General features: G+C 51.0%; 1 gene segment (V, D, J or C); it reads right to left on the bottom strand.

Moving 5' to 3' along the window:
* Positions 1–2,095: 2,095 nt before the first annotated feature.
* On the bottom strand, positions 2,096–3,178 carry LOC122462623. The segment is given in 2 exon segments: positions 2,096–2,460; positions 2,964–3,178. Coding segments are annotated over 2 exon segments (399 nt in total).
* Positions 3,179–12,981: the final 9,803 nt, after the last annotated feature.

The raw sequence follows: 12,981 nt of genomic DNA on the forward strand, positions 1-12,981 counted from the left end.
CATTGGAAAACTCAGCAAGGAAAAGCAAAGGCAAGGATCACACTAAAGTGATAAGATCTACATTTTAATTTAATTTTAAATTAAGCTTCTTAAACATTTTTAAAACCTTATTTACTTTACATACAACAATAGTTTAGTTATACATTATAGAGAGAGACCTTCTAAAAATGTTAACATGTATGACTGGCACGCGAAACCTTAAATTAGGGTGAATAAATGAAGACTTGGCACACCACTTCTGAAAGGTTGCTGACCCCTGCTCTAGAACTATTTGATAGGGGAGAAAAAACCGGCTATAGACTGTTTGACAGATACGGCAATTGCCTGCAATGTCCTGGGCAAACCTCACTGAATTAAGTTCAAGTATTTTAGGAGTTCATTTTAAGACATGCAAACATTCATGACTTACTGTGGGTGGTGGGGAGACCTGCTCACTTCCCAGGGTAGTGCTATGCACATCAAAGGATGGTTTCAAACAATGGGAACTTTTAAAGCTAAGGGGTGTCCCCAGGAGATTGGTAGGTGGGGGTTTTGCAAAAGTAACTCCCCCAGTTAAGCAAAAACCCAGCCTCTTGAAGCGATGCCCTGTAGAGAGTCCCACTGGTTACAAATCACCTATTCCCAAAGACCCAGACTGTATAAAGGAGGGACTAAACTTGTCATGCTTGTGCTTGTTCTGAGCTAATGACCATGATGAACTTGTGACCCCAGAAAAAATCCTTGGTGAGGTCTGGAGAACTGTTCACCTACCGGAGCCCTTCTCTAGCAAGCTTCTCCCATGCAGGTAGGTTCTCTTCGTGTTTCTAATCTGTGTCCTCTGGAATGCTTTTACCTTAAGAATAAATGTGCTTGCTTATAAAGGGCAGTGTGGTGACTTAACTGTTGAAAATTGCACTGTTTATAGCCTCTGAGGATCAGGCAAAGCAGCCCTGCTGAGGTAGTGTGCCTTGCTGGGGAATTCACCTTGTAGACCGGGAACTGAGTGGCCTGGAAATAGCCCAGTCAAGAGAAAGAGAGATGTGCATCTCCCAAGAGAGGTAACGGCTTGGGAGCAGGCAGCCTGAGAATGGGTGCCCTGGCTGGACCACGGAGGGGGGAATACAGGTGTGATCAGCTCTGAACTGTGGCAGACCAGATCCCATTGACTGCAATGGAACCTACTGAATTTGTGCCAGGCAAGGACCAAAGTATTTTGCTAAGTCCTTTATTCTTTCATTATTTTAGCTTCCTACCAAAAGAAGACATTTTCTGCCACCTTTTTCCAGTTCTGTCTCTGTTTACATGGCCCCTATCAGCTCAGGCACACTGATGGATTTGTCCTTACAGTAGTGCCAGGAGGTAAGAAAAGGTTATCATCTCCATTTTACAGAGGGGGAAACTGAGGCAGGGAGCAACATGGCTCAGGTCACACAGCAGAGCTGGGAATAGAACCCAGGAGTCCTGGTTCTCAAACCCACCCACACACCCATGCTAACCAATCAGCCACCACTCCCCTCCCGGAACCAAGGGAAAACCCCAGGAATCCTGGCTCCCAGCCCCACTACTTTAACCACTACACCCCATTCCCTTCCCCAGGACAAGAACTAAAAGTACACAGCAAAGTGGCAGGAAGGCAGAGGATCCAGTCAGCCCTCCTGGGAGCTGAGTCTGTGCGTGCACTTCAGAGCTGGTGCTTGCAGAACCGACCCCACCCTCCGCCGCTGAGAGAGTCCGTCTGGCTGTAAATCACTGGGTTTTGGAGCTGGTTCTTGGCACCAGTCTGCACTAGCTGAGAACAGGAGAGATCCAGTCATACAGGCTGGGAGTGCCTAAGGGACTTAGACACTCAACTCCCTTTGAATTTCTGGGCCTGTCGTTTATCCCCTAGTTCTGTGCAAATAAAAGTGAGACTTTGAAGACCAGGTCATATCTCAGGAACCTCTAGTCCAAATGATCCCATCTTTCCCGCACACACTGTGGACTTACCTCCCATCTCTCCTAGCAGTTTTCCAGCAGATCTGACGCTGCATGCGGATTCTAGAGCACTTTGAAAAAAGCCTTTTGAACAGAAGAGGCACTTTAACTTGAAGCGAGGGGCACCCAACACTGGGCTGGCTCAGGAGGGCCCAGCAGGAAGCCAGGCTGTGGGTTTCTGTGCAGCTGGCACTTGGGTTCCCCTCGCTGTGTCTCTCACGGTGCAGTAGTAGATGCCGGCGTCACTCAGGCTGGCTCCACCTCGGGTGAGGTTGGTGGAGCGGGCGGCCTTGTCCACAGCCATGGTGAATTCTCCGGCGGTGGAGGAGCCGTCATGCCCAATCCCTAGAAAGCTCGGTGCCCCCTGGCCCTGCTGGGGCTGTTTGTACCAAGACATCATGTCATGGGAGGTGGCATTTTGGCTGCATGGGATCAAGATCCTTTCTTCTTCCACGTATGTGAGCCAAGGGGGCTGGAAAATCTGGGCCAGAGCCCATCTCGGAGCCACTGTGGGAAGAGAGGCAGAAAGTGAGAGAGGAAGGACTCTCAGCCACCGAGGCGGTGATGCACAAATTGTCTAGGGACAGAGAAAACCGGGGTGCACAGACACTGACCCCAAAGAATGAGCTCCTCTAACCCATACTAAAGGTGGTCAGAAGTGCCCTGCTTGAGAGAGAGAGGGAAGACAGGTGGATAAATCGACAGACCCCCCCGGGGGTAGGGTGACTAGATGTCCTAATTTTATAGGGACAGTCCCAGTATTCGGGGCTTTTTCTTATATAGGTTTCAGAGTAACAGCTGTGTTAGTCTGTGTTTGCAAAAAGAAAAGGAGTACTTGTGGCACCTTAGAGACTAACCAATTTATTTGAGCATAAGCTTTCGTGAGCTACAGCTCACTTCATCGGATCCTTTTATTTCTTATATAGGTGCCTGTTACCCCCCACCCCGTCCCGATTTTTCACACCTAGCTGGGGGATGTATGAAGACGAGAGAAGGAGAATCTTACCCACCGAGTAGGGACAGGAGAGGCAGGAATTCCTTCATGGCAACGCTCAGAGCACTGATTTCCACACTGGCGCTGAGGAAAAGTGTGATCGCGTTTCGTGCTTTCTAGCCGTGACTGACGCCTGCCACCCAGCTGCCTCTGCAAGCGCGAACACCTGTCTGCACAGAGCAAACTGCTTCCGAGCAGCTGTCGCAGACCTCCCTGCCACCTGCCAGCCTCTTCCCTGTGGAGCTGCAAAAGCGGCGAGCAACAAGGAAAGAGCTGGTCGCGAGACAGCACAGCAGCCCCCTTTGATCTCCTCCGAGGTAGCAAGAGCGATGCACAATTAAAGATACAGCAATTGTAAAACTTCTCTGTTCTATCTGGCTAGCTGCATTCCCAGGGCCTCCGTGTTCTTAGGCCTTCGGTGGTGCGAGTCCTGCAGCTGGGGCCTGGTGCTCAGGTGAGAACGTCACTCCCAGTGTGCAACTCTGAGACTGTCCTGTCCCTTCAGATAGCCATGACTCTACCCCTGAGCTCTCAAAGGTGCGGGCGGGGGCGGCGTGGGGGGCTGGGCTGGGAGGTTCTTGTACAAGGGGAGTGGGTTGTGGCTGGGAGATCCTTGCTTGAGGCAGCAGTGGCTGCAGGGCTAAAGGGCTGGGGGGGGGGGGGGGGGCTTGGGATTGGGAGGTCCTTTCCCAGGGGCAGGATGGGGTTATGGAGGGCTGTGGAAGTCGGGAGGATCATGCACAGAGGAGGGGGCTGGGGCTGGGCTGAGCGATTCTCAAACAGAGCAAGGGCAGGGCTGCAGGGCTGTGGGAGTCAGCACGCAGAAGAACACAGCGGAGTCTGAGACCCGACTGCAGAGATATTCGGAGGGGCTGCTCCTTGCTGCTTAGCCACCCAGAGATGCAGACACGTCTCCTCCTCATTCGCCCTCTCGGTGAATCCCAGGGTGTCTCCATGAATCAAATACTCCAGGGAATGTGACCGGCGCCGCCGATACCAAATGACAGTGCGGGTGGAGGAGATGGACATGAAGCTGCAAAGTAAGGTGACGTTCTCCCCTGCAGACGACATCAGCATGGCAGGAGGCTGGGTCACCTTATCCTTACCCCCGCACTGGGCTCTGGCCAGTGGGGCTGCGAAAGAGAAAAGGGCAGTACAAAGCTGTTTGCCCAGAGATCACACCCCTACCCCACTCCTGGTAGCCTTCCCCTACTGCCCCCTGAATTCCCTTCTCGCCTCCTCCCCGCTCCTTGGCAGGCCGCAATCTCCCAGTCACAGCGCCACTGATGCACCTCTGGTGGCTCAGATGTCACGTCTGGTGGCTCAAAAAAGCCTCTTGAAACTTCTTTTTCCTACAGAAAGTGTTTTTTGACAGAATAAGAGGCTTCCCCTTTCCCTCTAACAACCCCTGGCTCTAACATGGTGTTTTTCATGCATCAATCTCAAAAAGATTGACAGAGAAGGTTGTTTTACAGGTGGGGAAGTGAGGCCCAGAGAGGCCTTGCCAAAGCTCACCCAGCGGGCGGAGCTGGGACTGGAACCCAGCAGACCCCGGTCCTATGCCAATGCGCTCTCCCCACAGACACACTGCCCAATTTGGGGGATTTCTGCCAAAAAGGCACAAGCTGAAATGTTTTCACTTTTCATTTTTTCCAGGCGTTTCTTTGGTTGATTAGTTTGGGTTCACTGGGGGGTTGGTTTGTTTGGCTGGGGTTTGGGATTTGGTTTTTGGCAGGTAGTTGTTTGCTGTTTTACTATGTAATCATTTCTAATGGAACCTTTCTTTGCTTTTTAAACAGATTTCTAGGAAAACAAATGACATTTTGTCCCCTGGTTTGACTATTCAGAGATGTAAAGGCCTCAAAGGATCTCTAGGAGCATCGAGATCCCCTGTTTAACCCAGGCTAGAGCCTTTCTCCCCAGGGATTTCTGCACAGTGGGTGAGCTACAGCTTAGCTTTTAGAAAGACCCCAAGCAATGGAGACGCCAGCAGGTTCCCAAGGTAAGTTGTTCCAATAGCAAATCACCCTCCCTATTCTAAATTGTCCCTTTATATCCAGCCTAAACTTGTCTAGCTAGCTTCATCTCTCAGTTGTTGGATCCCATTTGAATTAAAGAGCCTGCCATCGGCTTTCACAGCTCTTCACCCTCTGTAGCTACTTATCGACCATGAGCAGCTCACCTAGCAGGAGTTATTATCAGCAGTTTCCCCACAAACCCACCTGAGACGCAGAGGGAGAAAACCAGGAGACCATCCACGACGGTCATTGCATTGAAGAGACAAAGAAACCCCCCGGCTCTCTGCTCTCGGCAGGTTTGCAGCTCTGAACAGTCAGGATTCTCCCCCTTCTCCTACCTTTTCCAGTCAAAACGTGTAGAAAGGCTGGTTTGAAACCTGACTTTAGTGCCCCCCCAGCAGCCTGTCTGAACACTGCACACTGGTCAAATATGTGTACGAGGGAGTTACCCTAGGAGGCGTTTGTGGCTGAGGTTTGCAAAGGCTTCAGGCACCCAGCTCCCATGAAATTTGAGTGCCCAATTCCCTTAGGCTGTTTGGAGGATCCCAGTCTGTAAGCACATCTCTGGATGGAGAAGGGAGAGTATTCGGTGGTGGGTGAGTCACAGCTGGGTGACTTCTGGGGACCACACTTCAGAGCCCCAGGGGTATCTCTAGTTCTGGTGTTAACACTTCCAACCCCCAGGAGTTTGAAAGCCAGGAGGGACCATTCAAACTACTTTGACCTGCTGTATGACACGGGCCAGAGAATTTCAGCCAGTTGCCCTGAGCCCAATAAATGGTGCTGGATTAAAGTATCTTCCAGGAAGGAGAACAAGAAGGTTCAAAGGCATCTGGCCTTGATCTGAAGGCCTCAAGAGATGGAGAATTCACCCCTCCCCTTGAGAGTTTATTCCTCCGGTTAATTGCCCACAGTGTTAGAAATCTGGGCTTAATTCTTGTTTGAAGTACTTGTGGCACCTTAGAGACTAAACAATTGCTCAAATAAATTGGTTAGTCTCTAAGGTGCCACAAGTACTCCTTTTCTTTTTGCGAATGCAGACTAACACGGCTGCTACTCTGAAACCTATTCTTATTTGAATTTCTCTGGCTTCAACTTCTAGCCCTGGGGTCTTGTTCTGACTTTCTCCACCAGATTGAATGGCCTTCAGCACCCGATGTTTCTACAGTGTGATGAAGGGTTCTCTCATTCCCCTTTCCAATACGCCAAACAGCCTGAGCTCTATAAGGCTCTGGAATAGCCAGAGTTTTAATAGTGACAGAAAACATTGGTAGGGACATTCAACCTCATGCTCCAGGGCTTGAGCCCCTCTCTGACTGCTAGAGGTCAGGAGGAAACCTTCACAGAGGAAAATTATCCCACCTCGGCCTACACTGCAAGATCTCTTACACCTTCCTCGGAAGCAGCTGGTGCCAGCCATAGTCATAGGCATGAGACTGAGCAAGATGATGCTGGAACTAGCAGCCCTCCTGTTCCTTTGCAAGTGGTCATTAATAACACCATCGCCTCTCCTTCATATAGCACTTTGGGCGATCTCAAAGTGCCTCCCAATCTTTCACGGATTGATCCTCCCAGCCCTGCCTCCCCCTGGCTGTTTTCCCCTTGGACAGATGGGAACTGAGGCTAAGTGCTGGCCCAAGATCACCGGGGAAGTCTGTGGCAGAGTAGAGGCCTGAATCCAGTAACCTCTGCACTGTTCCCAGCCAGCAGCATGAGATAACTCCACTCTCAGCAGGAGGGGAGATCTGAGGAGTCCATTCCCCCACCATACACACCCCTGTCTAGATACTGCACGGCTCAGGAAGCCCCTGGAGTCAGTGTGTCTCTCACAGCACACAGGTAGGAGGCAGCGTCTGAGACCCAGGTCTCCTTGAGGCGAAGGAAGCTGTATTTCCCAGTGGTGCTGAGGAAAGCAGTGAATCACCCATGCTCCTCCTGACCAGCTGCCACCTGGTATGAGACCAGGCCTGGGGTTTTTCCCTCCCGTTGCTGGTACCAGGCCAAGCCCTAGAAGTTGGTAGTTTGGTATGTGCAATTGATCTGGAAGCCGTCCCCTTCCTTCATGGTGACCGGCCCCTCTGGCTGGTGCACAGTGGTCTGGGCCCTCACACCTGGAACAAAACAACCATTAAGGGGTCTCACACTGACAGCCACACAGAGATTGTGTAAGGTCCCAGGCGGAATGGACGGCAAGTGTCTGGCGAGACGGTCAGAGACTGCGCAGAGGGGTACCACTCTCAAAGAAAGGAAAGTTCAGAGGGAAGCGTGGCTAGAGGGAGGGAGCTATCATCTGTCTTGCACGTCTGGGTGAATCACACCTGGTCCAGGGACACACCTTGGTCATCTCTGGGAGAGCAGGAGGCTGGGCTCCCCATGGCCTGCAGAGAGAGCTCCACTGCATTCAGCAGAGCCTCATGCCCAACACAGGATGGGGAGGCTGGCAGGCTTTTTTGCACAGGGACGCTGAGCTCTCAGCTCAGGGTGGATGCCACGGTGCAGTAGTAACCTGCGCTGTTCTGCAGGGCTGCCCCCAGGATGCTGAGGGGAGCCACGTTGTTCTGCGGAAGCCACGCTGCCCAGAAGTGCCCACTCTGGGATGATTCCTGCCTGTAGTTGTTGACACGCATGATAAGCTGGGGTGGCTGCTCCCGGCGCTGCCAGTACCAAAACAGATCCAGCTGGAAGCGGCTGCTGGAGAAGTTACAGCTCAGGGTTAGGCTCTGCCACTCTGTCAGCATCACCTCCGCGGGCACCTGGGACACTGACTCACTGAGGGCCTGAGCTGGAAGGCAGAAGAATGGCAGGATCAGCTGCATTGGTGCATGCAATCTCAGCAGGGCTCCCCAACACACAGCACTGCATTAAGCTGAGCGTATGAAAGCCAGGCAGGAGCCTGACCTTGCCAGGTCCCTGTGTTCATGGGAATTGGCCTTTCTACTCCCTTTAGCAGCTTTGGAAGCCTCACACTGGCTGCTAAAAGCTAACAGGTGATCAGCCAGCAGCAGGCTGGTGATAGAGAGAGATCTTGTCCAGCTCGGTCTTCAGTTCTCCTGGCAAAGGTTCAGCAATCTGGGAAGGAACGGCCAAAAACAAAGCAAAGAGAGAGCCCCACCAATCTGCATTTGCCCGGCATTAAAACCAGCCCCCAGTGCTTTCAGTCAGCACGTTCTGTTCCCTGCAGAGACCTGGGAAGGGCCAAAGGAGGTGGGAGGAACTTCTTACGAGAGGGGCAAATATGTCTGAGGAGAAGTCCATGCTTATCCCAAAAGCCACCTAGAGTGGCAGCGAGGAAACACCTGAGGTGCATGCTGAAATCTCTCCCTCGCTGTGTGGAGGAGACACAGAAAAACTGAAAGAGCAGCGAGTCGTTTGGGGATTGGTCCTGCTTTGAGCAGGGGGTCGGACTAGATGACCTCCTGAGGTCCCTTCCAGCCCTGAGATTCTAGGATTCAGGAAGTGACTCAGCCACCAGAGCAAAGAAACCAGAGGTAGAAGGCCCTGTTCCTCCAATCCCCTGTCATGGACCCCCTTCTGGAGACTAACTGGGTATCCCTGCAGACAGCACCAGACTCAGACCTACCACAGCACGGAGATACATGGGCTGAATGGCTCGGCAAGAATGAGTGAGCGCTGGATGGATGCTGCGTGTGAGAATGGATGGGTAGGCTGAGCATTGTGCATGGGGAGAGAGAGCGAAGGTGCGTGAGGTAATAGCCTTGACTGGACCAGCTCCTCTTGGTGCCAGAGAAAAGCTTTCGAGCTACACAGAGCTCATCTTGAGGTCAGTGCCTCACAGCGAAACAGAAGGTAGAACAGCTTGTTTAGCCCCAGTAATTAACATAGTCTCAGCCCTTTCAAGGTGAAGTGGCCTGTTAACACCCCTGCAGTCATAGGACAAAAAAGAAGGGTTAGTGGGGTTCAGATTGGTGTAAGAAGCCATAAAGATGATGCCTTTATTAAGACCATGATTTTTGGTATGTAACAAAGTCATGAATTTAAGCTCCCCGACTTGTCTTTTGCAGGGGCTATGCAGGTTTCCTTTGAGGATGAGTCCCGAGAGGTTAGATATGGAGTGATCACTTTGTGACAAATGTTTGCCCAGGGCTAGCAGGGTGTTTTTGTCTCGTTTTCATTGTTCCATGTGAGGGGTTGTGAGAGTGTAGTGAGCGTTTGGTTTGAGCCACTTACTTGTTACTGGGGCATTTGGTGCACTGGATGAGGCACATCTCACTCTGCAGTAGGTGTGTGTCGGACCCGGGGATCGTCAATAGATAGATAGGGAGTGTATGGGGATAGATAGAGTGTATGTGGCTGGATGGATGGAGAGTGAGAGAAACAGAGCACTCCTCAACTGGTGTAAATTGGAGTCATGCTGGTTTGCACCAGTGGAGATGTGTCCCAATTATGGGACAGTCTGTGTGTGCGGGAGGTTGCCTTCACACATGCTATAGAAATAAACAGAGGAGTCAGACTCCGGGGCATGTTCCCCAGTGCTGCAGCTGCTCTGTACAGACCCGAGTCATCTCTGGAATGATTCTACTACAAACAATTCTCACTGACCGTGTGCTGAAAGCCACTGGAGTCTCACCCAGAAGCACATCAACCCCTGCTCAACGCTTAGGGCATGCTGCCATCATGTGGGCATCTTATGTGGTTCATTCATAGCTGCCGTCTTTGAAACACTTCTGCTTCCATGCAGTCACTTCTCTCTCCTGGCCTAATAAATCCTATTCTATTTTCAGCTTCTTGGATTCTCTGTCTGTTTTCTAGGTTACTCACTGGGTTTCTAGGTTAGTCACTGGGGTTCTTCTGGGTATAGATTTCTCATTAGGTTCAAGATTCTCCACTGGGAGTCTAAATTATCCCATTACGGTTCTAGGTTCCATAGAAGAGTGTTGGGGACCTTCTGGATATAGATTTCCCATTGGGTTTCTAGATTCTCCATTGAGGCTATAGATTACTTGTTGGGGTTCTAGATTTCCTTCAAGATGGTCAGTTCATCTGTGCTCTAGATTCTCCCACTGCTTTCTAGGTTCCCTAGAAAAGTGTTGGGTTCATTCTGAGCCATTTTCCCCACTGGTGTTTTTGATTATTCATTGGGCAGTAGCTATCCCATTTTATAGGTGCCATGCGTAGATTTTAGGTTCCTGGTAGAGGTGTAGGATCTTCTTGGTATAGATTCAAATTTCAGTGGGAGGAGGGGTTCTAGATTTTGTATCTGGGGTTCAAGTTCTCCCACTGGGGTTCTCAATTCCCTGGTAGCAGTTTGGGTTAGTCTGGGTACAGATTTCCCCTTTATCATTCCTGGAACAAAATCTTCCCCCACCTCCCTCCCCTGCCCACTGGGAACAAATTGCTAGAGTTTCCTCATCAATCTTTTAGTTTGTGCCAGCTCCAAAAACGCCTCCTGCCTGATTATTCCCTCTGAGACAGAGCTCGCAGCAGCAGCCAGTGGCCAAATCTCCCCCAGCTGCCAAGGGGAACTCTCTCCAGCACCACCAGAGGTATTGCAGTCAGGGTGCCGTATTAACTCGTCCAGACGGGTTAACTTGCAACTCCCGATGTGATGCTGGATCAAGTGATAACTAGATGTTTGTGATTACAGCCTATTCTTTTATCCAGATGTAGTTTATGATGGTGTCAGAACCACCAATCCAGATGTGGTTTACACCTGCACTCAATTAACCGACCCAAATGTGAGTCACAATTGTATCGTGTTCACAAATCTAGTTGTGGTTCATGATTGTGCATCATAATCACCAACTCAAATGTGGTTTTTGAGTGTATCCCTATTCAAACATCCAGATGTGATTCATGGTTGTATCATAAACACTAATCCATATTTGGTTTGTGGCTGTCGTCTCATAACCAATCCAGGTGTTAATCACAACTGTCTCATATTTGTACACCCAGATGTGGCTCATTATTTTGTCACAGTAGGGCAACCGAGCTAGTAGTGATGATACTCACAAATCCAGATGTTGTTGACAACTGGCATAAGAACATAAGAACGGCCACACTGGGTCAGACCAAAGGTCCATCTAGCCCAGTATCCTGTCTGCCAACAGTGGCCAATGCCAGGTGCCTCAGAGGGAATGAACAGAACAGGGAATCATCAAGTGATCCATTCCCAGCTGCCCATTCCCAGCTTCTGGCAAACAGAGGCTAGGGACACCATCCCTGCCCACCCTGGCTAATAGCCATTGTTGGGCCTATCCTCCATGAACTTATCTAGTTCTTTTTTTTAACCCTTGTATAGTCTTGGCCTTCACAACATCCTCTGGCAAGGAGTGCCACAGGCTAACTGTGTGTTATATGAAGAAATAACATCATATCTCTTTATATGAAGGAATATCTCAGTGGTTTGAGCATTGGCCCCCTAAACCCAGGGTTGTGAGTTCAATTCTTGAGGGGGCCATTTAGGGATCTGGGGCAAAAATTGGGGATGGGTACTGCTTTGAGCAGGGGGTTAGACTGGATGAGGTCCTGTACTTTCTCCACACCAGTCATGATTTTATAGATCTCAATCATATCCCCCCTTAGTCATCTCTTTTCCAAGCTGAAAAATCCCAGTCTTATTAATCTCTCCTCATACGGAAGCAGTTCTATACCCCTAATAATTTTTGATGCCCTTTTCTAAATCTTTTCTAATTTCAATAGATCTTTTTTGAGATGGGGCGACCACATCTGCATGCAGTATTCAAGATGTGAGAGTACCGTGGATTTATAGAGAGGCAATATGATATTTTCAGTCTTATTATCGATCCCTTTCTTAATGATTCCCAACATTCTGTTCGCTTTTTTCACTGCCGCTGCACATTGGCATAATCCAGATGTGGGCTGGTGTTGTATCCTACTCACCTATCTCGGTGGGATTTATGCCTGAGTTGCGCCTACTCTCCTATCCAGATGTGGGTCTGTGATTGCCCGATGATTACACACCCAGATGCAGCCCATCAGGCTGACCGCACCACGCTGTGCCCCCAGAAGCTCTTGGCTTAGAGCACAGAGCAATCCACCTGCCTAGCTAAGGTGCACTGGTTCCCTGCACCCCCGCAGGAGCAGCTGGCCTGCAAGTGTAGCCAAAAGGCTTTGAATGTGCAGTTCTGGCCTTTTCACACCCGGGTGGGTCCCCTCCCCCCACTTCTCTAGCCCCACCAGGAAAAGCTCAAGGAAGGAGCTGGGACAGAGCACTGGACCTTAGTGTCGACTCTCAGGCAGTTTGGCCTCTTCCCCAGCCGGGGGAGCTGCTTCCTCATCGGGCTGCAGCGAACTGAAAACACAAAGATAGGGCCAGATCCCCCAGCTGGTGTCAGGCGACCGCAGCTCCATTGGAGCCAAGGCGGGCCAGATCCCTAGCTGGTGTAAATCAGGCATCTCAAGATCTGTCCCATATTTCCTCTCTCTGTCTCACTGCCCCCCCCCCACACACACACACACTCACACTCTCTCTCCTCACACACACACACACACACACACACACACAATCAGTTTTGGTATCTGAGTTCCTCTCTCTCTCCTGACCCTTCTCTTCAGGCCCCAGGGTTTCCTGGGGCCAGACAAATTGGCTGTGTATGCCCTCCACAGACCCCCCACTCCCCAGCACAGGGGCTGGGGTGCAGCCTGCCGTTTCCTCCTCCCCTCAGCCCACTGGCCTCATCACAAGCCCCCTTGTCTTTGTGCAGTCAAGGGGAGTTGCGTAGGGCTGGGTGTGAGGCGCTGGAGAGCACTAACTCTGCCCAGGGATGCAGGGAGGGGGCCAGGGACAGATCCAAGGGGATGTATGGGGGCAGAGAGCTAGAGCTGCCTCTGGGCCCCTCTGCTCAGCCCCATGGCAGGACTGGGGGTGTTCTGTGCTCGTAGCCATGAGGGTCTGTATTTTCAGACACTTCTAGACACTGGGGGCCTGCTGTCCAGAGGGCCCACCACTGGCAGCTCCCCAGTGGGGCCCCTCAGGAGTTGCTCAGCTCCTGAAAGAGACTTCTCAAGCCAGGCACCAAAAACTTGGGGCCACTT

The sequence above is a fragment of the Chelonia mydas genome, chromosome 13, assembly GCF_015237465.2.
Source record: "Chelonia mydas isolate rCheMyd1 chromosome 13, rCheMyd1.pri.v2, whole genome shotgun sequence".
In the NCBI taxonomy this organism is placed as follows: Eukaryota; Metazoa; Chordata; order Testudines; family Cheloniidae; genus Chelonia; species Chelonia mydas.